Raw genomic sequence first — 22,142 nt, 5'->3', positions numbered from 1 at the left:
TGGGCTCCTGATGGGCGGTCCGGTTCCAGTGCTACAGCCCTGGGAACGTAACTCCACCTCCGCTCTCGTCACCCGACATATGCGGTGGCGACGCTCTCAGCTGCAGTCTCATTGCCACACCGCCTGTCAGCTGCAGTAGTGTGCCCTGTACGCCGATGCTCTCGGTAGTCCCAGCAAACAGATTGGGTTCCCGCGCCCCGACCCGTGCCCGGTTGCAATTTTTTTTATAGTTCTCATTATTCTCGTCTACTACCTAATACCTGAGGAATGTCGCAATAGACACAGATAACAGTATCAGTCATATAAGTGAAGTATAGTAAGTATAATACAAATAGACTCAATACCATACCGTACTGGATCCGGTTCAGCTGGTCCCCCGTCCATGTCTATGGGTCGCTGGCGCCGCTTTAGCCCGCGCTCCACCGGCTCTAAAAAATCTACTTTCTCCAATCACAAAATTCCATTATCCTTTTTTTTTCTCCCTCCGATCTGACAAGTTCTCTGTTTGTTGGACTCTCTTTTCTTTTCTTTTCCTCATTTTCTCATTTCCTCATTTTCTCAATTTTTTTTTCCCAGAATTCCTATCGCTATCTCTCGGTGGGGGGGACATCTGCTCACGTCATAGTCGCCGAGGCCCTTTTTTTTTTTTTTTTCTATTCTACTTTTCTTTTCTTTTTCTAAATTAGAACTGCATCGTTCTTTTGCTTTTTCTTTTGCTTTTTTCTTTCTTTTTTTCTTTCTTTTTTTCTTTCCCCCTTGACCGCGCGATGCTGACGCTGTCCCGTGTGATTGCCATCCTCCCCCTTTCATAACTCGACGTCACATCCCTGCATCTTTTTTTTTTGACTCATCTCGCCTTCTCTCCTTTTTCCTTTTTTTCTTTTCCTTTTTTCCTTTTTCTTTTTAAAGCCAAATGTCCAACCATCCTCCCGACTACGACCCTAATCGACAGGGCCCGTATCCACCTCAGTGGAACAGCCAGGACGATCCTGCGCCTTATCCAGTATATTCCCCAGCTTCCGGATGGCTTGCGTCGCGCTGACATCTTTTCTTTTTAGTACCCGCCGGCCTCCTACCCTCCGGACCACGATCGTGCCTACCCATATCCGCCCCCGTCGCAATACCCTCCATCCAGCATGGCTGCTATTCATCCACATGCCCAAGGGCAAGATCCTTACCGGCTGCCCCCACCTCCCGGGGCCTATCGTCCCGATGTATATGCGCAGCCACCCCCGCAGGTCGTCTATCAGGCTGCCGCTCCTCGTCAGCGAACAGCCATTGCGTGTCGGTATTGTCGGCGACGGAAGGTACGTGCGGCAAGCAATCTTGCGGTATTCGGCGCAGCGCAAAAGAGAGTAGGAGACTAACCATACCGGGGTGGTTTTAGATTCGGTGCTCGGGTTTTGAGAGCTCTCAGGATGGACGCTGCAGCAACTGTATTCGCTTCAACCAGGAGTGCATGTTCACCCCAGTCTCGTCGCAAGCGCAAGCCTTCGTCCCCGCGCATGCCGCCTACCCCCATCTGCGAAGTACGCAGACCCCCGGCCGCCCTGGAAATGTGACCCTCTACGGTGCTCATGGACAGCCGCTGCCCCCTCAGCAGCAGCCCGACCCAACCTTGCCGCCGCCTCAAGGGATGTATCAGCCTCCATACGGCGGGGCTCCGCCCCTTGCGTCGTCCATGCCGGATCCGGTAAGCCCATTCTCTCCCCCTCGGATCTTGGAGGTCTGATCTCATGCGTTTTGGGGTTTCTTGCAGAGGCACGGTGGCCGCCGAGGCTCGGGCTCGGGCTTCGAGTACCCTGACCCAACCAATCTGGCGCCTGTGACGCCCGCCGGATCTGCCCCCGGGTACCAGACGCACACCGCTCCGAGCCCCTACTACCCTCCCCATGATCAGCGCACCTCGCCGCAGTCCGCCTACGCGTACGATGCTCGCCACTCCTCTTCCCCCCACAGCTCGCCCTACCCGCCTATGCAGCCGCCGCAGGGTGGTGTGACGCCGCCGCCGACGTCGACGCCTGGTGGCTCGGGTCGCGGAGGATTGAATGTGCGCGACATGTTGAATCCCGGCGACTCCCACGGCCGCTCTAGCACAGATAGCGACATGCTCAATGCGCTCAATCGCCGCGGTCTTAACCAGTAATCTCCGTGTCTCGAATTTGAAGATGCGGGGGAACAAAGACCGGGTGGAGGATGCGCTGTGAGTGTTCTGAGGCAGGTGGAATGGCGTGTGCTGGCCACACGGTGGGAGTGCCCTGTGCGTGGAATGTTGGTATGTGACGGAATTGTGCTCTAATCGAGCAGCGATTGTGAGACCTGCTCTTCCCCACGTGAAAGTTCTCTTGAACGGCCACTTTTTTTTTGGTGATCCCATGGATTTCTCTTTCTGTGGCGCTTGAATCGCTAGAGGCAATTACGGAAACTATCGCATCCAGCTGGACGGGGCGCAACCTGAGACCTGCCGAAGACCATTGTGCTGCTTTGATCCGACATGAAAACCACGAATACGCGGACCACGAGCTTTATGAGCCGCACGAACTTGACCCCCGAGATCGCCAGACTCGTCATTTCTGGCATCGGCATACGATTTTTTTTTTTTTTTTTCAATTCTCATCGCCTTTGATATTGGATTAATCGCGGTGGGTTCCGAGATCTGGCTGCGTAAGGGGCATTTGTTTTTGTCTTTCGCTCTGTTCTGGACATTTGCTACGGTAGGGAATGCACAGACGAGTTCGCTTTGTCTCGATCAGTGTGTCCCCGGAGAAGAGTCCTGGATACGGACGGACAGATGTTCAATATCCCCTCCAGCACCCTTGCGGCCCTCCGCTTTCTACACTTTATACTCATACTTTTCATGTCTTGGGTGGTGACATCCTGCATGGGACACCCATATCTGCACGACTTTTGTTCAACATTCGGGCGGTTGTTTCAAATCTTTTCGTTTCTTTCGCTGTGTTTCGTCTTGTTCCCATCATTGCGCTCTCTTCTGTGTTTGTGATTTTTGTTTTTATCGGGAAGGCTATCTGAATTTTGCTTTTCATGGGCTTTGTTTTCGAGGGTTTCGAGGGTTTTCGAGGGTTTCTAGGGTATTCTAGGGTATTCTGGTTTCTGCTTGTTTTTATTTTTTTGGCCTACACACGCGACAAAACACGGTTGGCTATTGTCCTTTTTCTTTTTCCTTGTGTCTTGTCTCTTTCTCTTTTATCTTATTTGGTCATGTCTTTTTTTTTTCCGTCATGTCTGTTATATCCGGGAGGCTGTCTGATCACTCTTTGTTGTCCTTGCATGTTTTCCATTCTTCTACCTGTCTCTAAGCGGCCCTATGAGCAAATTCCATGGTGGCGATCCTTGAGGTTTTTCATTCTCGAGTGATTTGCCCTTATTCTTGATCTTGTTTTTGATCTGTCAATTCTGTTATGGATTTTTCGTAGGGCTAGTTCGTGGTAGTATATCTCTGGGCCATAGCCATCTTAGTTCTGTTATTCCAAGCTACCTTTTTCTTGCGGTTTCAAAGTATGCCAAGTGCTGATACTAGTGCCAACCCTAGATAAGCTCGGGAAACCTTAACAGGGGTCATAGCAGCTAGACAAGTGCTATCTGGATATTAGGTGCGTTGATCACTGCTCCAGTAAACTTGGAACTAGGATGCTTATCACACCTGGGAATCATGGGACTATATTCTTTTTTAATGACTTACTTGGCTGATATCTTTTCTCTTGCATGTCTGTTCAATGTATACATGATCCAAATGTCCAGGAAGAATCCTCGGGGACTAACTAGTACGTAGGTACCCGGAAAGTAGATGTTACCGAAAGGCAGAGACACGTGATATGCCCTAACTGACCTACTCATTTTTAGGTACTCATAGACACAACGATCAAGTCCAAGAAGGTAATGACTAGCACTCACTCATCAGGGTCTATTCAGAGTGGCGATGGTAGAGGTTTTCAGAAACCATTCATCAGAATTCAATTAACCAGCTAACACCCACTGAAACTACCACCTGTTCCACCAGAGCAGACCACACCTATCACTCACAGATTCTAGCTAAACGGTTTTGTTTTTGAGGGGGAACGCCACAGAGATTATGGATTATTCCCTGTTTTGGGGAAGATCGACAGTGCGAGTTCGAGGATTGCATCAGGGCAAACAAGAGGAGAAGAAAAAAAAAAGGAAGATCACCAGGCGGAGTGGACCTCGAACCATCAATGGCCTTCTTGAAAAAGAGGAATCCACAAGACAACCCTTTGGTCAACCCACATACAAGCGAAGACAAACTGCAATGACAAGAAAAAGGAAATGAGAAAAGATAGACTGGACAGGGAAGGAGATAAGAGTATCGACACAACGAGTGCCGACGCGCTCGACGGAAAATCTTGGTCGGGTCTGTATGATGCGATGCAAACGAGTGTGATCCATGTTCAAGAGAAAACACATGGAAGATAAAAAGAATGCAATGAATGTGAGGGGTTTGTTTTCTTGCAGGGGCTGGAACGCAGGAATGGTGTTGAGAGCGAATGACTGAAAATTGGGAAGAGAAGTGGGAAGAAATGCTAGATTTGAGGTAGAATAAGAGAGAATCAGTTAGGATTGGGAACGGCGTCCAGAACGCGGGTCATCTTCTTCGCGCGTGCGGGATCTTCAACAACTAAACCGCGGTGCTTCAGCGTCATCTGCACGGTCTCGACGACTTCCTTGAACGACGAGGCAGCACCACGCTCCTGCTTGAATCGGACCAGGCTCAGGTTTGCTTGGCGACCATGCTCGAGGACAGTATAGAACTCTGCTGTGAATTCAACCGCGCGAAGTCGGAGGACTAGAGATAAATTAGTCGGGATTTTCGGGTATGGATCAAAAGACCAAACGTACAGTTGCGTTCACCCACTCGACCGTGAACAACGCTGTTGGTCTTATCCAAGTACACGTTCTCCATGCCGTACTCTCTCCACTCTCGCAGGAGCTTGTACACCTCCTTCCGGCCCTTGACCTTGGAGGTGTTCAAGGCGATAACACGAGTGGCCGGCTTAATCTGGAACACACGAGCGAACCAGTTCTGATTGGCAAGTGAAAGGCGTTTGTTGTTCCTCGAAGGGCTTTGCGGGTCATCGGCCTCAAAGGAGCTCTCGGTGTCAGGGAGGCCTTTGCAGAGAAGATCCGAGTGGCGAGGGTCTTTCGCATGAGGCTTCTCTTGGCCTGCACCTTGATGTCATTAGTCTATATTTTAACAATAAACAGATGTAAAACTCACCCATAATAGGCTGCTGGACGTTGTTGCTCGACTTTTTAGGCATGATCTTTTTCAAGAAATTGCCACCAAATCGCTCCATGGATGATTTCCGGGTTGGTGCCTTCTCTGCCTGTTCAACACGAGGCGAACCAGCGACGTTCACAGGGGGATTGACAACAACGGTGCCATTACTGGGGATGATGGGCTTGGTATCCTTGGGTGGAAGAGAAGGCGGGGTGTCGCACGAATTGGAGCGGTGCTTGAACCATGACCACTTTTTGGCATGGCTACCGCGGGCGTTCTTCTGGGGAGGAGCAGGCGCTTCTTCAATGGGATCCAATCCGCAGGGATGACGCGTTTGGCGAGATCCAGCAGAGAAGGCTCGACTAGATTCCGGTGCATTGCTGCTAAAGACATCTTTGGCATGAGACCGCAGAGCCAGATCAGATTTCTTCTTCCGGATGGTCAATGGCTTCACTTCGTCGAGAGAGCGCAAGGAGCTGTGTGGTACCATGCGGATGGTATTCCTGGCATCACCAAGGGAGGGTCCTGCAGCAAATTTCCTCGGTCTGTATTGGGGCTGTGGGGTAAGTTCGCTAGATCCCCGAGCAGGGCTAGCAAACTCCTCGTTGATCACAGGCAAAGAGGCTTCGTGGGGGATTGACACAAAAGGGTCCGAAATCTGGCTGACGTTCTCTGCCCGGTGTTGGGCTTTATCTTCCTCAATGAGACGGTCTAGATGGCTAATGACGCCTGAGAGATATGCAGGAATGTTGTCGTTTCGACCCTTGCTGTGCTCGACAAGCTTGCGACGGGTCTCCGTCAGCTCCTTGATGCTGTAGGAAGAACGGGTGGTATCCTTTGGAGGTACTGGCATGGCCTTGGGTGCTGGGGCCGGACGACTTTCCGGACTGGCCATAGAAGCGGGAGTCGCCGGGGTCTCGTATCCCGTGCCCGTGCTGGCACTGCGCATGGTTGTAACAGAGCTGCCATTGAAAGCCTCCTCGCAGATCTGGCTGAGCTCGTGAGAGACCTTGCGAGTTTCCTCTTTCCATGTGATGTCGGACTCGCGAACCTTTCTCACCTGGCCAAGACCTTTGGCCCTGCCCCCGTTGCCCCGAACCATTTGTGGTTGGGCTGGAAGTGGCGGGCTGCTGGGCATCGGCAGGTCGTTACCGTCGGCAATAATCTGGAGACTGCAGGTACTGGGCGACCGTTTGAGCTCGGTCTGGGGATTTGGGGTTGGGGTTGTCTTTCTTCTCTTCGGTTTGCCAGTCGTCGATCCATGGGACCGGTTGCGGGCATGGCGGAAGGAAACGTTGCGGCGATAGCTGGTGGACCGAGTCGACAACCCGGGGTGTCGTGAGCTCGAGTGTGGCACCTTGGAGGACTGGAACGATTTCATAGAGCTAGGCTTGTGTTTCCGCTTTTGAAGAATGGTAAACGGCGAGCTAGCCTGCACATCCTCTTCCTCAGGCTCATCCTCCTCTGCAATTGAAGGTGGTGGCTTCACCATGGGCGAAGATTCCTCCTTCTCAGGAACATCCGGTGGAGCTCGATGGATAGTAATTTGGGCGTACTGCGGCTCGGCGGGGGCCCGGTTCTTTGGAGACCGGAACGGGTCGTAGCTCTCGACAGTGTCAGAAGACCTGGGCTCTTGTCTTGAGCTCAATCGACGTGGGAGACCCGTCATAGACGCGGGTTGCGCGGCGCGCCTCGAGCTGCGACCTCTGCGACCTCTTCCTCCAGGGCGAGAAACATGGTGATAATCACTTGCGGAATACTCGAGTGGCTGTCCCTGGTAGTTCTCCAACTGCTCATCCCGGAACCTCAGTAGAGCATTATAGAACATCCGCTCATGGGTCGGTCTGCATTTAGAATTAGCATTGCATATTTCGTGCTGGAACGATCCTGACTGACTCAACACATAGCAGCCTTGTGATAAGAGCATCGGCTTTAACGTCATGCCACAGAGTCTGCAGATTACGTAGAAGATCCAGGTCAATGTCTTGTCGACACGACACTGGCTCTCCGCAATCCCTAACGGACAAGGCCGGGGGTGGACCAATGTAGTAATCGGCCATGGCATTGTGAAGCTTTTCGTACTTTGTCAACAGCGGATGCAACCAAATATCCTGCATGCTAATTCGGTCCTCTGGTCGCTTCTGCAGAATTCGCTGGATGAGGTCCGCCGACTCGTCACTCAACTCGGAAGGAATAATGTAGTCTCCCTTCTTCACCAGCTTCAGGGTGTTTGCAAGATCCCCTCCGTCAAACGGAAGATAGCCAGTCAGCAAAGCGTACAAGATAATACCACAGCTCCACATATCTGCCCTGTCCCCACGGTACTTTCGACCGTAGATAATCTCCGGTGCTGCATAATGAGGGCTTCCACATGACGTGTTCAACCAGTGGCCGGCAGGCTGGAGGGCAGCCATGCCAAAATCAGCAAGCTTGACATTGTGGTTTCCATCCAGCAGAATGTTTTCAGGTTTCAAATCGCGGTGGCAGATGTTGAAGCGATGGCAATAACCCAATCCGGCGATGATCTGGCGGAACAGTCGAACGGCCTCCTCCTCGGGAAGAGGTCCATTGTTTGATACATAGTCGAATAGCTCACCACCCTCGACGTATTCGAGCACAAGATACCTGGTGTTTGGTTTAGCCAATTGCCTATTCAGTCGAGGTTTTTTTGCACCCACAGTTCTCCACGGTTCTCCCACACATCGTACAGGCTGATGACATTGGGGTGTTCGATCAATTTCATGATGACGACCTCTCGCTCGATCCCACAAGGCATTGGTCGCGGGTTGGCACCTGCAAAGTTGCTGACATTCCGATCCATGGCGGCGATACTCTCACTTTGCACCATCGCCGCCGACTTTTTCGAGACAATCTTGATGGCGGCTGTATTTCCGGTAATCGCATGTTTGGCCAGCCGCACACGGCCTGTAGCCCCCTTCCCCAGGGTTCTTCCCAGCTGCCATGGTCCTACATGAGTTTTTCTCTTGCCCTTGTTTGACACGATTGACGCTGCCGACATCATGGAGTTCCGGGCAGAGTCGCTTTGGAGATCTGTCGCCACGGACAATCGCTGGTTCTCCTTGTTATCCCTCGGAGTGGGACTCAGAAGCACCGACATTCTGTCGGGCGTCTTGACCTGGTCTGGCTCATCCACTCTGACGCTTGGTGTTTCGACTCGAGGCGATCTGGCGTGATTGACTCGGCCAGGAGCATCCGTCAACGGTTGACGCCTCCGCTGAGGATCCAGGTCCAGCATCGTATGATCCATTTCCTGGTGTGTTTTCTTGTTACTACAGTGTTTCTTCACGAGCGCATAGATCGTTCTTGTGAGATGAAACAGTTAGTGGATAACTGAGGGTGTCAGCCTACTATCAACATCCATCTTCTACCCAATACTCACAGGATGAGGTCAAATCAGCGGGGAAAGAAAACACTCACTCGCAGAGTTTGTTGAAATGAAAGATGTCGGTAAGGATTGACTCCAGTCTCTGGAAATTAAAGAGTGACAAGGGACTGATTAACACGACATCATCGAACGAGAGGGCGAGAGGGGCGTTGCCTAAGCTGGGAACCACAGCCAGCGAGGTAAGTAGTAGAGAAAATGGGGTCGATGCCTTCCGTTGAGATCGAAGATGACAGGTCAGTTGTGCAGTGGCATGTTGCCATGCTGAGGAATGAGAAAGATTCCTTTCCTGCCCAAACATTGCGGTTGGCATGCAGCTCTTCGCTTTGGACTTGCCTTGTGTCTGCGCTTTGAAGCAAATAAAATGCTATAATTTCTGCCTTTCTTTTATTTCGTCTATGCTTTTTTCTTGTTAATTAATCATTATGATGCTCACCTAGGTACCAACCTTATAACCTCTAGTTATTGTTTGTCAATATTGCATCTACACTTTCTTTATAAACCTACTACGAGCCTTTCTTCAACCAAGTCTTGCATAGAAATTGTCTGATAGATAAAATCTGCCGATCGTAATGTCTTCTCTGTCCCAGCAAGCCAACCCAGCGATGATCCAATTTCGTTTGGGGTCAGATGCCCTGTCGGGTGTGTACATTCCACGCGACGAAGGGGAGGGGATAATCTCCCTCACCACAACTATCGATGTCTCTATCACCTTATCGACATAGAATGCCCCTTCCAAGGGGCGCATTGTCTGCTGGACATTCCCGCCCTGAAGTCCTCATCTAATTATAATCTTGTAGACTGGAAGTGTTTCAAGGGACGTGATTCAAATGGCATCTACGTCTAATCTCAGGTTCAATTAAGTTCACAATAATGAAGTAGTCTGATATCAGTGCTTGAATTCTTATTGCCCTGAAATAGATTTAACCTTCTGAGGTCTTATATCACCTTTCCCCCAAGAATCACCTTTGTGGCCATTTGTAGTCTGAAATGCGGTCGGGTTCGAGAAATTCAACAAGCAATTAGAAAGGAGCAATCAGGAGAAAATTTTTCCTCGCGCTAATGACCTTATCCATGACTTGAATATCCACCATACAGAGACTGCCTAGATTGATTACAGCTGGGGTGATTCATAGATCTAAACCGTTGCAGGATCCGCCAGTTCCCGAGTCAAATCCCGATGCCACTTGGCTGGTCACCGTGTGGACCAATTTAGTTAGGCAGATAGACACTAGACTCGCCTAATGCTGCTCAGAGCTTAGTTTTGCATATCATGTACTTGGAAATGATATATGTATATAGGTAGCCTTGTGACTCAGAAGACCCATTTATATATTTCCACCTCACCAGTACCTGTTTCTCTACCAAACTCCTCTACTCCCATATCTTTTTATTCTAGTGCCTTCGCCCAGTCCTCAACATCCAATTCGACGATGGCTGATCTTAAACCTCCATTCACGGCAGAGACCGCCCACAAAAAGGTCAAGGCCGCGCAGAACATGTGGAATACACAGTAAGTGATTTCCTTGGCAGCGATCCCGGGGTGAGCCATGTGGCCGAGGGAAGGGTTGATTGCTTCATCCCCTGCATTCCTGCGAGCAATGTTTACTCTGCACACGCCCTGGGCTCATGGGCAGCAATGCCTGGTCTGAGATGACTGCGGTCTAGTTTCTTTCTTCCCCCTTTGTTTCTCTCGTGGACTCGGACAGCATGGGGGCGGTCGCGTTGCATATGACGTAGTGATTCTCCATTCTCAGGATTTAACATGCAAAAATAACAGAGACCCTTCTCGAACCGCGCAGGCCTATACCCCGACCTGTATCTGGCGCAATCGCACTTCTTTTTTGGCGGGAACCGACGCCATCATCGAGTTCCTGACAGCCAAGTGGAACCGCGAACGTAGCTACCGCTTGCGCAAAGAGCTATTTGCTTTCCAGGATGACCGCATCGCTGTGCAGTTCTGGTACGAGTTCCAAGATGCCGAGGATGGGCTGCGCTGGAAGCGGTGCTATGGACTCGAGGATTGGACGTTTGATCGCGACACGGGGAAGATGTGCAAGCGAATGATGAGTGGGAATGATGTGCTGGTCGGACCGGATGGTAATGGCGAGGGGCGCTGGTTTGTAGATGGAATTGATGTGAACGAGGTCGCGATTGGTCCGGAGCACTGGTGATGATTTATGAGACTGGATATTGACGCGCTAGTTTGAGATACGGTTGATTCGCCACGAAGATTTCTCATGTTCGATCAGGAATTAATACTGGTGGGAGTTCCATCTGACGAGATTTCTCCTCATAGTGAAATCGAGTCTAGTGGGTGAGAAATTCTATGAAACATATATCCCAACATTCCTTGAAATGTATCAAAGGAAGCGGGGTGATTCGCGTAGTTTCTTGCATGTATATACCTCCAACCGCGCGCCCTCCTTCCTAAACAAAAAAAAAAAAAAAAAAAAAAAAGTAAAGGCAACGAAGAGAAATCTAGGAAAGATGAAAGGTCACATTGCATCCTAGTTATAGTAATGCATAACACCAACGGCTCAACTGTCACGTTGGCTGCCGCATAAAACCCCAGCCTCAGAATCTTCATAAGGCCATAGATTCCGAAACAATTCCCTCTCATCATCATCCTTGCCCAGTGCAACGAAAATGTCTTTGAACTTGCGGCAGTTCTCACGGGCAGCGTTAAAGTCTTGAGGATCAACCATGCCATCCACGGGGAGGACCGCTTGGTCGCGAAACAATGTTAACATGTGCCCTATGCCGTTGATGTTTTCTTGCTCCTTTGCCTGAAGCTGCACGTTCTGGTTGCTAAAGCTGATTGGACATTCCTTGCCCTAGAAGAGCTCCTCCCAATCTGCCACGAGTTCTATAAGAGATTCACGGAGAAAGAAAAGATCGCGATTTTCCTATACTCCAGTCACAAGCCAGGTGGATGATAGAAGCTGCCTGTTGAAGGACTGCCCAGTGTCGAGGCGCGCGCTTGTATACCTGAGCCTCGTAGTATTTGTGGAGAGTTTCACTCTTTAAGTCGGTATCGATTCGCTTCTGTTCGCTCTCACTGAGCCTCTCGAACTCGTCCGGCCTTTGAGGAACAATCCAGCCCTCCCGAATAGGGCCAGGATGCCTACACAGTCTTGGAACACTAGACTGGTAGAAGAGAGGCGCCACGGATGCGAATTGCCAGTCCACAATACGGGTGGTTTGATGAGTGTCTGGATCCACAAAAATGTTGTCTAAGTGGAGATCAGGATGCCATAAAACATTGGTATATCCCGATTCGTTGTCGGTCGGCGCCGGAACAAGGTAGGGAGCCACGTCGATATATTTCTCGAGAAGTGCGAGACCATCATCGGGGAGCTCCTTAATTTGACTAGATCGGTAATAGTTCATTCGAGGAACAGCATGCGATTTGATCCAGGTTATTTCATTGCGTCCCAATCCCGTAACGTATTCACGTGGGGATGTCCCTATACGCAGAAAATTAGCATAGCAGGAGAATGTCGAGATCCGTTTCCTTACGAGGCCCGCGATCTCAAGCCATATCTCTCCTCACCCCGTTCCACAGTTCATTCGAGGTCAAAGGCCCATTTGAATATCGGTTGAGAGCCATAGACGTGACTATGCTACTATGGATCTCTTTAGCGTCCCCGATTAATGATCGTAGGTCATCTTTGAAATAGATGCAGCCATACCTATCGAAGGTGATAGTAGTCAAGGTATTCTCGAGTTCAACCACCTGAGTGATTAATTGGAGCTTCAATTCTCGAGGCCACTGATTCCAGACCGAGCCAAGCCGTACACCGGGTGTTTTTTCCTCGATGACATACTTAGCCTCAACTGGGTTTTTAGCAGCATCGCAAGACTATGTGAGTATTTGAGGACTAGGAACATTGAATATATCACGACGCTAATATTGTTAGAAAATAGCGAATACGAGTTTAACGGAGATCAATCGTCTTACCAGCTCGCGTGTAGCCACCTTAGACGCGACGGTGAAATGTGCAGGCCCGGCGTTTGGGTTAGGGAGCTTCGCAAACACCTCGGACTCGTTATCCATGGTCAAAATAAACGCTTTGTTATGTAAGCCCTCGGAGCATTTGGTGACTTTGGTGCCTATTTTTAATAGGGTTAACTACTGATCTTCTCTAGATGTAGGATCTCAAGCAATAAAACCGTACATGACTAGGCTCCGTTATAGGTATTGATAGGTACCTGGACAAGTTGTTGCAAGTTGAACTTCAAATAGTGATTTGAAAGTTCCTTTTGCTCGTTGAAGCTGGTGTTTCCGTTCAAATGAGCCTTGGTATAAATATCAATAGCAAAGCTGAACTTATAGCCATCGGCGCCTGGTGTATCTGTATAGGTCTTTCTCGGATGTTTTTTCTTCTGCAAAAGAGTTTTTTTTTGTAGTAACTCAATATGGCTCTGTGTTACAAATGGCATGGAGAATCACCTATGCCGATTGGCCTTTCCACGTAGAGCTCAGGATAGTGACAAGGGAGGGTTCTCTTATCCGACTGAAATAATGAGAAAAATCTCATGTTCGCTGCTCGATGGTGGATAAAAGCTGATGAAAAAAATCTGTTATTTGAGGTCCAAGCCGCCCCTAGAAGTTTGCTGAGAGCCATACCAAAGGGTAGACCGGTGATGTGTCGGCAAGTCATCGAATGAATGCTTTCAAGGAGCTTGCGGGAAAACGTATTTCCTCATTGCGTCGTATGAGGAACTTGAGCAAATGGCGATGCAGCCCCGTAATGAGTGCCCAGGAATGCCGTTGATGCCCAATAGGATGTGCATAAGTTACACTTACGAGATCCATATGTGTCTAGACCAGGATCCCTGCATGGACCTCGCCGTGACAGAAATTCTCGACAAAATTACTCCTCGTATCTCTGGGTAGAGTGTCTTCGATCTCAGGGGGCGAGAAGTGGATGTCACCGGATATAGTTGGAGGCACGCTCGTGAAATTGGAGACTGCTGGAGTGAAGATTGCATTGGCTGAGCTAAGCTATGCTAAGGACGTGGCGAACCCGCAAATATTCAAGGAGTACCGAAGCATCCCAGCCATTTCGGATACCACAAGATCCAAGGATCTTGTGCAGTACTGCAAAGATATCGATGCCGAGAACCCGAACGGTCTTCGCGAAGTATACTGGCCGATTGCCGTGCAGCTCAACGAGGAATTCGCCAAGTGGGCCGTGAACTACTTCCACTCGGTCGTGCCACAAATATCCACCGTCTTTGGAGCGGCCTGTTCTTGTATACCAGAGTTTGGGGAGAATGCACTAGGTCTTGACGCTTCCAATGGCCCGGTTCATTTGCTGCAAGTCTCCTGCTGGTGGGAAAATGCCGCGGATGATGGCACCATCTACTAATTCGGCAATGAATTCTGGGAGAAGGTGATTGCCAAGGCGAAGAGCATGGAAGTTCACAATGAGTACATCTATATGAACTACGCCAGCCAGTTTCAAGATGTGATCTCCGGCTACGGCGATGCTAATAAGGCCCGGCTCCGGAAAATTACTTCAAAGTACGATCCCAAGGGTGTTTACCAAAAGTTTCAGCCGGGATACTTTTAAGCTCACCCGTGCGCCTGTGACTGGCTCTTTCTATTGACGGCTAGATATTTGGTCATCCTGCATATACAACACTCTCGTTAGACGTGACCTAAATATGAACCATCTACACAAACGCAACCTTGACAAAACAAGAATATTCAACAATCTCAACAAAGGAAAAACAGAAACCATATTTCTGCCACCATCTATGGATGTAGTTGCTACCCCACGCTCGGGTGCTTATCGTCTCCACATGGCTCCATTCGGGAGGCCTCCCGAGGACTTGGGCTGTAGTACGCCCCTCACACCAACGGGACAAATAAATGGCGGGGTGTGAACGAAAACACAAAGAGGAGTGTGTATACAACTTATCCATATCGAAGAGTTAACAGGAAATTCACAGTCTCATCGTGGTTAACAATGGGCGTTTCCAAATCGGACCCGATCATTATTGTTGGCGGAGGCGCCTTCGGCCTGTCCACAGCCCTTCATCTCTCGCAGAAGGGCTACACCGATCTGTCAGTTTTCGAGAAAGATGACCACATCCCTCCTCGCTACTCGGCAGCCAATGACTTGAACAAGATCGTGCGGGCCGAATATGAAGATCCATTCTACACGGACTTGACCATTGTGAGTATATTATCCCCCATCCTTTTTTGTCAAGCCCAGTGCTAAAGGCTGGAATTGTATAGAAAGCAATGGATGCCTGGAAAACTCCCCTCTTTGCGCCGCATTTCCACCAGACAGGCTTTCTTCACTGTGTATCAGGACAAGCGCCAGAGCAAGCCGCTGAGACCCTAAAGCGATTCCGGGCCTCGGCCGAGCGCAACCCGGCAATTAAACCCCATGTGGTCCCTCTCGAAGGAAGAGAGGATATCCGCCAAGCCTGCTGGCAACTCGACGGCTCCTTGTCAGGGTGGAACGGTTACCTAAACCGCTTCGATGGGTACGCGCATTCCGCGAATGCCCTAGTAGCCGTGTATCGCACAGCACAAGTGGCAGGTGTGCGTTTCTTTTTGGGAGAACAAGGCGCCGTCGACGAAGTGGTGTACGTGAGCACAGCCACCGGCAAGAAGACCGCGGGAGTGCGGACGAAGAACGGCCGGTTCCATCCCTCGGCTCTGGTCATTGTGGCGGCCGGTGCGGGAGCAGGACGCTTGCTGCCTGAGCTTGGCCAGCAGGTCGTGGCCAAGTCGTGGTCTGTTGCGCATGTTCATCTCTCGGACGAAGAGACATCTGCGCTGCGAGGTATTCCGATTGTGTATGCGCGGGACCTGGGGTTCTACTTTGAGCCGGACCCAAAAACAAATCTGCTCAAGCTGTGTCCCATGGGAGGCGGTTATATCAACACGGATGCCAGGACGGGGGTATCGCATGCGCCAGGATCTCTTGCGGATAGCAGCTTCATGCCTGAGCATGACGAGCGAAAGGTCCGGGAACTGCTGGCGCAGACGTTGCCGGCTTTGAAGGATCGCCCACTGGTCAAAAAGTCTCTGTGTTGGTTTGCCGATACCAAAGACTCAGACTTTATCGTGGATTATGTGCCTCAGACTGAGTCGTCGATTGTACTGTTGTCGGGAGACTCGGGCCACGGCTTCAAGATGTTTCCCATTGTGGGGTCTTGGGTCACGAATCTTCTGGAGGGACCCGGCCGCCAGCAGTCTATTGCGCGGTGGAGATGGAAGGGCCCTCAGAAGAGTGAAGAGAAGGCTGACTGGGGAGGTGCGGTGAGCTGGCGTCTTGGGGAGTCGAAAGAATTGAGGGATATACTCCCTGCGAGGGCTTCGAAGCTGTAGATAGAGAAGAATCCCTGCGACTAGCTTGCTAGTATATTTCAAGTATTTTGCACAGCCCTCAGAAGAGCTGAATGGTCTTTTGTTGTCGAAGTTCAACACATCTCCAACTCACAGAACCCTAAGCATTTACTAGCAACGCATCGATGTCGCTTGTCCCAATAAGGGCTTTAAATAAAAACGAACGTTATACGATGAAAACCAACTATTGGTTTGTTGCTTATACTCGCAAGATTATGCGCTTCAAACTTATCGACGAAGCCTCTTCACATCCATACTAAAACTAGGTTGATGCAGAGAAAGCAAAAAGCGCTTTCACCCTCCGAACCACCTCAGATTTCAACGCCCGGTACTCATCACCCGTGCGCGACACAGCATCTCTGTTCTCAATCGCTCGTCGAAGAAGATAAGCCAAACACTCGCCCATACCACCCCAGGTCGAACACTTGTAGACCTCTGGCGACCCATCATGGTCCTTCAACTGCAGTAACGAGAAGCTAACCTCGTCCGACATACCATGCAGCTGAGCAAACCGAACAGGAACAGTAGGTAAGCCTGCGGCAAGACGGTGCTTCTGGAGCTGATGAGCAGCCATGACACTTTGCTTGTTGTGGGTGGCCAGAAACAGGTTCACCGAGGGAAATGCAGTACTGTCCCCAAAGTCACCAATGCGTTGTTTCAATGCACCCTGGGCAATCCCATTATAAGCATCGTCGGTGGCCTCCTTCGTGTCGTGAATTAGACACCGCTCGTCTGAAGCGATATAGGCCCCTCTGACGAGCTTGAGTCCTAATGTAAACCCATCTTTCTGGGATTCTGCAAGGTGTTTGGCAAGGATAGTTGGCGTGCTCTTCAAATAGGCCTGGTAGGTGTTGTAGATCAACGCGTATCCGTCGCGGTTGTACTTGCGCATGAGTTCCAGAGTCAACCGCTGAATACCCCATTGGAAATGCTGGGACTCGGCATCCACGAGGATTCGGACATGGCGGTCTCGACACTTGTTGCATATATCGTCCAGCGCATCCATCATCTGCTGCGGTGGTAATTCTCCGGCTGTAAAGGCTTCAGTAACGGTGGGACCGGCTCCCGTCAATCTAGCAATGAGTCAGTTAACCAAAAACACACAGAAAGCTGAGCATACTTGACGGCCAAATAGTCTTCCCCTTCCAATAGATCAATTGTCTCCAGCGTTCCAATTCGCCACGCTTCAACATTGACACACTGGGCGATATGCGGATCCAAAGACTCGCCCTTTTTCTTGCTTTCCAGCGCAGCAACCCCCAGCCCATGTTGTGTTTTCGTGCGATGGTCAAAGACTGTTTCCTTTGCATATGTCATGATCACGCCGCGGAAGCCCATATCCTTCAATTGCCTGATCGTTGCCTTGGACTCGGTGCCATTCTCGCCGGCACAAAACTGCTCATAGAATGTCTTCTTCAAAATTCCATGAAGAATGCGATTTCGGTCCACGTTTAACAAAAGAGTTTGACGAGGCTTCGTCAAGACCGACATTGCCCAAAGAGACGGCCGAAGTAGAAACGATTTTGATGATATTGTGGCAATGAGAAGTGACCGAAGCAAGACACTGGTGGGGAGAGCGGATAGAGGAGGGAGAGGGGCAATTGGACTGCTCTTTTTAACCTGAGCCTGCAGGGTGGCTACAGACTTCAGCTCGTTTGCGCCTTTCAGGATGCCTCTGGAGCGGACATCGCATCTTGCACCCCGGATTCCCTTTGCCACAGGCGCAGGAGCCCTTCGAAGAAACAGAGAAACCATATCTTTTGCCTAGATTGTCTTGTCTTTGAGTGGCCTATGTGATAGTGAAGAGCAGACCTCCTTTATCCTTCAACCCTATCACCTGTTGTAGATTTGTACTCCTCCCCCCTCTAGACCTCTCGGGGACGCGCCCGAGTGTTATTTCTGGAGAATCATGGGGATAGATGTTGCGGGGTGACTAGACAACAAGCTAGACGCCAGGTGTTCCGTGGACATGCATGAGGGGGTCAATACCGCTGGAATCATTCTCCAACTGGGGAGTGATACTAGTAACGAAATCCAAGCCGATATACAAGAGTGTTACCTATAGGATCTTTCCTCACTAGTATATTTGGAGTAGAATATCAAACCAACAGGCATAGGTATTTATATCTTGTATATAAAACTAGCTGTAGAGGATCACGGAGTCACTATATAATGTTATAGCCTGGCATGAAAAAAAGACCGCAACTCCAGATTCAGAAGACACCCAACCCCGAAGGCAGGGATAATGCGGACACAACGTAGTACTATCGACGAAGGCAGATATCGCTGGGATTGTACAAGCCGATCAGAAAATGGGACACGCTTCTGCCGCGTGTACAAGTCGAGACCCAGCAAGTGGATCGGGGTTGCCACCAGCTGGGTCAAGACCAGAACTGTCAGCTGTGTAATGACAGGCTTTGCTTGAGGATGAGCAGCCGACAGCCGGGGAGCCAGGGTAAAAGACCCAAAAATGGTAACACCATCCCGCACGACAAAGATAGCCGTGGCGGCTCTCAGCACCGCGGGGTTTCGCACGGACGCTGCTTGCATGGCGCTGATCTGGTTCTTTGATGTTGTGGATGGCTTTATTCCATACGCTTGGGCGAAACTCAAGTCTTTCCATACGGCCAGTGGCACGTTGACCAGCGTCGTCGATAGGAATCCAATCGTCCCCACTGCAGACGGCTGCAGTGCCCGGCCAACGGTATCAGCTCCGTTAGCCACGGAATAGGTTGCTGCATAGAGTGTCCACGCGATACCAAATGGACGATGGAAGACAAATGGTGCAGGTCTCTTGAGTGCCACCATTGCGTGGGCGTGCAGGCCCCGGAAAAGCGGTTGGTTGAACGATGACTTCTCCACAATGGCCCTAGAAGTCTGTTAGCAATCCCGCTGGCTTGCCCGAACTAGCACTCACCTATCGATGATGGTCACGGCGGGGGCCACCACCGACGCCGAGATCGTCGCGGCGGCCAAGTCGCCCGCGAGACATCCGAAGCGGGGACGGGTTTGGGGCTCTGAAGTCTCGTGCTGCATAGTGACAGGCCTGCTATGGATAGTAAGATAGCCATGCTGTTTATCTACTGTGCCAAATAGGACGGATCCCCGACGTTGAACCAAACAATGGTATCTTGATGGGGATGATCCGAGTTATCGGCTGGAGCGCCCGAGTCTCCAGTTGTCGCTCTGCTTCACGACAACTGCAATCTCACAATGTGGGATATCTTCATCGGTGACGAGTCCGACATGGGAGGGCAATCCCGGAGGGGGGGGTTCAAGATAAAGCGCAGTCATTTGCCTCGGTTTTCGTGGACAACTCACACCCTTTCACAACCTCCACTGCCATGATCACGGCCACTCTCATGAAACCGCGCCCGGCGCAACCCATCGCAGCTCGTCTGCGCTCAGTTCCTGTTAGATCTTCCACCCAGATTAGGAATAAGGCCACAGCGCCCTTCCGTCTTCCCGATCCCAAAAATGAGCCCAACGTGAGTGATCTGGGAGTTTGCATAGAAAGTATGGCAGCTAACGAAAGCCATGCTAGGCATTGTACACCAGAGGCTCACCAGAGCGTGCGAAGCTTGAGGAGGCGTTGACCAAGCTGCGCTCTCAGCTGCCAGTCCAAAGTTCACTCTACTACAACGGCACAGCTCAGCAGAGCGCCCAATCGTGGGACCAACCACTCCCTGCGGAGCATGCAACCACCTTCACCAATTATCCGCTGGCGACCAAGGAACAAACCAAAACAGCCATCGACTCGGCTCTCCAGGCAAAGAAAGACTGGCAAGAAACACCCTTTATCGACCGAGCCTCGATCTTCCTCAAGGCTGCCGAGCTTATCACCACCAAGTATCGGTACGACTTGATTGCAGCAACCATGTTGGGCCAAGGCAAAAACATTTGGCAAGGAGAGATTGATGCCGCAGCTGAGCTGGCGGATTTCTTTCGCCTAAACTGCAATTATGCTGCTGAAATTTTGGAGAGACAGCCTACTCGTGGCAGCGATGGCATGTGGACGTTAGTATCGGAGATCCATTAAACAAAATACAGAGGCTGACTCACTATATAGGCGCCTGGACTACCGCCCCCTGGAAGGTTTTGTCTACGCCGTCTCTCCGTTCAACTTCACGGCTCTTGGTGGGAATCTGATCTCCGGGCCCGCGTTGATGGGCAACGTGGTGCTGTGGAAGCCCTCTCCCTCCAATGTCTACGCCAGCAGCCTCGTATACAAGATCCTCCAGGAAGCAGGTCTGCCCCCGAATGTGATTCAATTCGTGACAGGCGATCCTGAAACCGTCAACGACGTTGTGCTGTCGCACCACGACTTTGCCGCCTTGAACTTCGTCGGCTCGTCCGACGTCTTCCGTTCGCTGTACAGCCTGATCGGAGAGGGAATTGGAAAGAAAAGATACCGAGAATTCCCGCGAGTAATTGGTGAAACCAGTGGCAAGAACTTCCACTTGATCCACTCCTCGGCCGATATCTCCAGTGCAGTCAGCCACACCATCCGAGGCGCATTCGAGTACCAAGGCCAGAAGTGTTCGGCAACCTCTCGAGTCTATCTCCCCGAGTCTCGAGCAGAGGAGTTCCTTTCAGGGTTGAAGGCAGGTGTCAAGGAGATAACGATGGGAAGCCCGGACAAGGATCTAGAGGCGTTTATGGGCCCTGTGATCCACCGCCGGTCATTCGACAAAATCAAGTCAATTATCGATAGCAGCAACAAAGACCCCTCGCTGAAGCTGCTGGCGGGCGGCACGTATGATGACTCGGTTGGCTTCTATGTGAACCCGACAGTCTACCAGGTCGATTCACCTGAACACCGGCTCTTCAACGAGGAGATTTTCGGGCCCGTGCTGGCGGTTTATGTCTACCCTGATGCGGAGTGGAACTCAACACTAAAGAAAGTGGACGAAGCCGGAGGTAACTTTGCCCTGACTGGCGCCATCTTTGCTCAGGATCGTGGGGCGATCCGCCAGGCTGAGGATACGCTGCGCTACTCGGCGGGAAATTTCTACATCAGTAAGTGCCAATCCGAGGGGATTATCATTCGGTGTAGTTTATCTAACATCTTCATTCCTTTAGACTGCAAGACTACGGCTGCTCTCATCGGCCAGCAATCGTTTGGTGGTAGTCGTGCTAGTGGCACAAACGACAAGGCTGGCAGCTCTGATCTTGTGCGTCGGTTTACTAGCCCGCGGTGTATCAAGGAGGAATTCTTCCCGCAGAATGGGTTCAAGTACCCTAGCAACCACTAGTTGGCGAGGGGGTTTGAAGAGATAAAACTAGTGGATATATTGCTGTGCATGGTTTTTATGCTTAAATAAGTCGATTAATTTCTCGAATAAAACATGCATGTTCAACTGTGGGTGATATTGAGCTTTGGAATTGCCATAGCCATTTACTCAGTTCCACCAGAAAACCACCGATGATTCTGGCTTCGCGCCAACAACATCAATATACAAGTACCTTCGATGATCTTCTCTGAATTATTGTCTTAACATACTTCCTTTTCTCAACTCGTGGCATTCTGATTGCCAAAGAAATGCCATCAAACAGACAATCTATGTAAGCCCTTGCTACCATAAACTTGATTCGTATCGCGACTTGAGCTGGTGATCACGTACCACAATAATCATATTGTTAGCCAGCTTATAACCAATCCGAAGATCATTCGTCTAAGCCGAAATGCGGGGTGATTATCGACAGGCCACGAAAATGTCATCATAAATAGTAATGATATCTGCTGATCCCGGGAGGCCTCCCGACGTGCAGTGTCAATCATGCATTGGAACGTCCCTAAGTATCTGATAGGCATTTATTTCCATGGTTACTGACAAGCACTAGGTTTCCCCGCACTGACAACAGTTTCTGTCGGACAATGCCCGAGATAGTCATGCAGCATCATGAATAGCAGTGAAAATAGTAAAATCAGGACTGATAAGGAGGATAAAGCGATTCTTTTTTCAAATCCACGAGAAATGGGAATCGAGAGCTTTAATAAAATAGTTAGGGCTGTGTTGATTAACGCCCAAGTCCAAGCCCCATTTCCGTGGTTTGTAAATAGATGCATTTTATACAGTTCCTTTGAGGCTGTCCAGGAATCAACACCC

General features: G+C 50.4%; 10 protein-coding genes across 10 annotated transcripts; 5 read left to right on the top strand and 5 right to left on the bottom strand.

Moving 5' to 3' along the window:
* Nucleotides 1–31: 31 nt before the first annotated feature.
* On the bottom strand, nt 32–384 carry NUU61_007455 (uncharacterized protein; the record flags this gene model as incomplete). Its single annotated transcript, XM_056657980.1, has 2 exons — nt 32–253; nt 355–384. The coding sequence occupies 2 exons, from the start codon at nt 382–384 to the stop codon at nt 32–34; spliced, it is 252 nt and encodes an 83-aa protein (XP_056510780.1).
* Nucleotides 385–913: 529 nt separating this feature from the next.
* Nucleotides 914–2,146, top strand: NUU61_007454 (Zn(II)2Cys6 transcription factor domain-containing protein; the record flags this gene model as incomplete). Its single annotated transcript, XM_056657979.1, has 4 exons — nt 914–1,003; nt 1,059–1,307; nt 1,388–1,693; nt 1,760–2,146. 4 exons carry the CDS (start codon nt 914–916, stop codon nt 2,144–2,146), a joined length of 1,032 nt encoding a protein of 343 aa, XP_056510779.1.
* A 2,437-nt stretch (nt 2,147–4,583) lies between these two features.
* NUU61_007453 (serine/threonine-protein kinase) lies at nt 4,584–8,522 on the bottom strand (the record flags this gene model as incomplete). Its single annotated transcript, XM_056657978.1, has 5 exons — nt 4,584–4,819; nt 4,873–5,196; nt 5,252–7,098; nt 7,151–7,879; nt 7,933–8,522. The coding sequence occupies 5 exons, from the start codon at nt 8,520–8,522 to the stop codon at nt 4,584–4,586; spliced, it is 3,726 nt and encodes a 1,241-aa protein (XP_056510778.1).
* A 1,568-nt stretch (nt 8,523–10,090) lies between these two features.
* On the top strand, nt 10,091–10,831 carry NUU61_007452 (uncharacterized protein; the record flags this gene model as incomplete). The annotated part of the gene is made up of 2 exons (XM_056657977.1): nt 10,091–10,170; nt 10,438–10,831. The coding sequence occupies 2 exons, from the start codon at nt 10,091–10,093 to the stop codon at nt 10,829–10,831; spliced, it is 474 nt and encodes a 157-aa protein (XP_056510777.1).
* Nucleotides 10,832–11,197: 366 nt separating this feature from the next.
* Nucleotides 11,198–12,717, bottom strand: NUU61_007451 (phosphotransferase enzyme family protein; the record flags this gene model as incomplete). Its single annotated transcript, XM_056657976.1, has 5 exons — nt 11,198–11,452; nt 11,649–12,030; nt 12,353–12,497; nt 12,543–12,567; nt 12,622–12,717. The coding sequence occupies 5 exons, from the start codon at nt 12,715–12,717 to the stop codon at nt 11,198–11,200; spliced, it is 903 nt and encodes a 300-aa protein (XP_056510776.1).
* An 874-nt stretch (nt 12,718–13,591) lies between these two features.
* Nucleotides 13,592–14,035, top strand: NUU61_007450 (uncharacterized protein; the record flags this gene model as incomplete). The annotated part of the gene is made up of 1 exon (XM_056657975.1): nt 13,592–14,035. One exon carries the CDS (start codon nt 13,592–13,594, stop codon nt 14,033–14,035), a length of 444 nt encoding a protein of 147 aa, XP_056510775.1.
* Nucleotides 14,036–14,638: 603 nt separating this feature from the next.
* On the top strand, nt 14,639–16,014 carry NUU61_007449 (NAD(P)/FAD-dependent oxidoreductase; the record flags this gene model as incomplete). The annotated part of the gene is made up of 2 exons (XM_056657974.1): nt 14,639–14,848; nt 14,911–16,014. The coding sequence occupies 2 exons, from the start codon at nt 14,639–14,641 to the stop codon at nt 16,012–16,014; spliced, it is 1,314 nt and encodes a 437-aa protein (XP_056510774.1).
* A 280-nt stretch (nt 16,015–16,294) lies between these two features.
* Nucleotides 16,295–17,523, bottom strand: NUU61_007448 (proline dehydrogenase family protein; the record flags this gene model as incomplete). The annotated part of the gene is made up of 2 exons (XM_056657973.1): nt 16,295–17,105; nt 17,216–17,523. The coding sequence occupies 2 exons, from the start codon at nt 17,521–17,523 to the stop codon at nt 16,295–16,297; spliced, it is 1,119 nt and encodes a 372-aa protein (XP_056510773.1).
* Nucleotides 17,524–18,207: 684 nt separating this feature from the next.
* On the bottom strand, nt 18,208–19,068 carry NUU61_007447 (uncharacterized protein; the record flags this gene model as incomplete). The annotated part of the gene is made up of 2 exons (XM_056657972.1): nt 18,208–18,901; nt 18,950–19,068. 2 exons carry the CDS (start codon nt 19,066–19,068, stop codon nt 18,208–18,210), a joined length of 813 nt encoding a protein of 270 aa, XP_056510772.1.
* A 308-nt stretch (nt 19,069–19,376) lies between these two features.
* On the top strand, nt 19,377–21,287 carry NUU61_007446 (L-glutamate gamma-semialdehyde dehydrogenase; the record flags this gene model as incomplete). The annotated part of the gene is made up of 4 exons (XM_056657971.1): nt 19,377–19,520; nt 19,577–20,049; nt 20,102–21,051; nt 21,115–21,287. The coding sequence occupies 4 exons, from the start codon at nt 19,377–19,379 to the stop codon at nt 21,285–21,287; spliced, it is 1,740 nt and encodes a 579-aa protein (XP_056510771.1).
* Nucleotides 21,288–22,142: the final 855 nt, after the last annotated feature.

This window comes from Penicillium alfredii (assembly GCF_028826965.1).
Source record: "Penicillium alfredii strain IBT 34128 chromosome Unknown utg000009l_segment0_segment0, whole genome shotgun sequence".
Lineage (NCBI taxonomy): Eukaryota > Fungi > Ascomycota > Eurotiomycetes > Eurotiales > Aspergillaceae > Penicillium > Penicillium alfredii.
The sequence above is the reverse complement of the archived record's forward strand: the minus strand, read 5'-3'. Positions and strand labels throughout refer to the sequence as shown.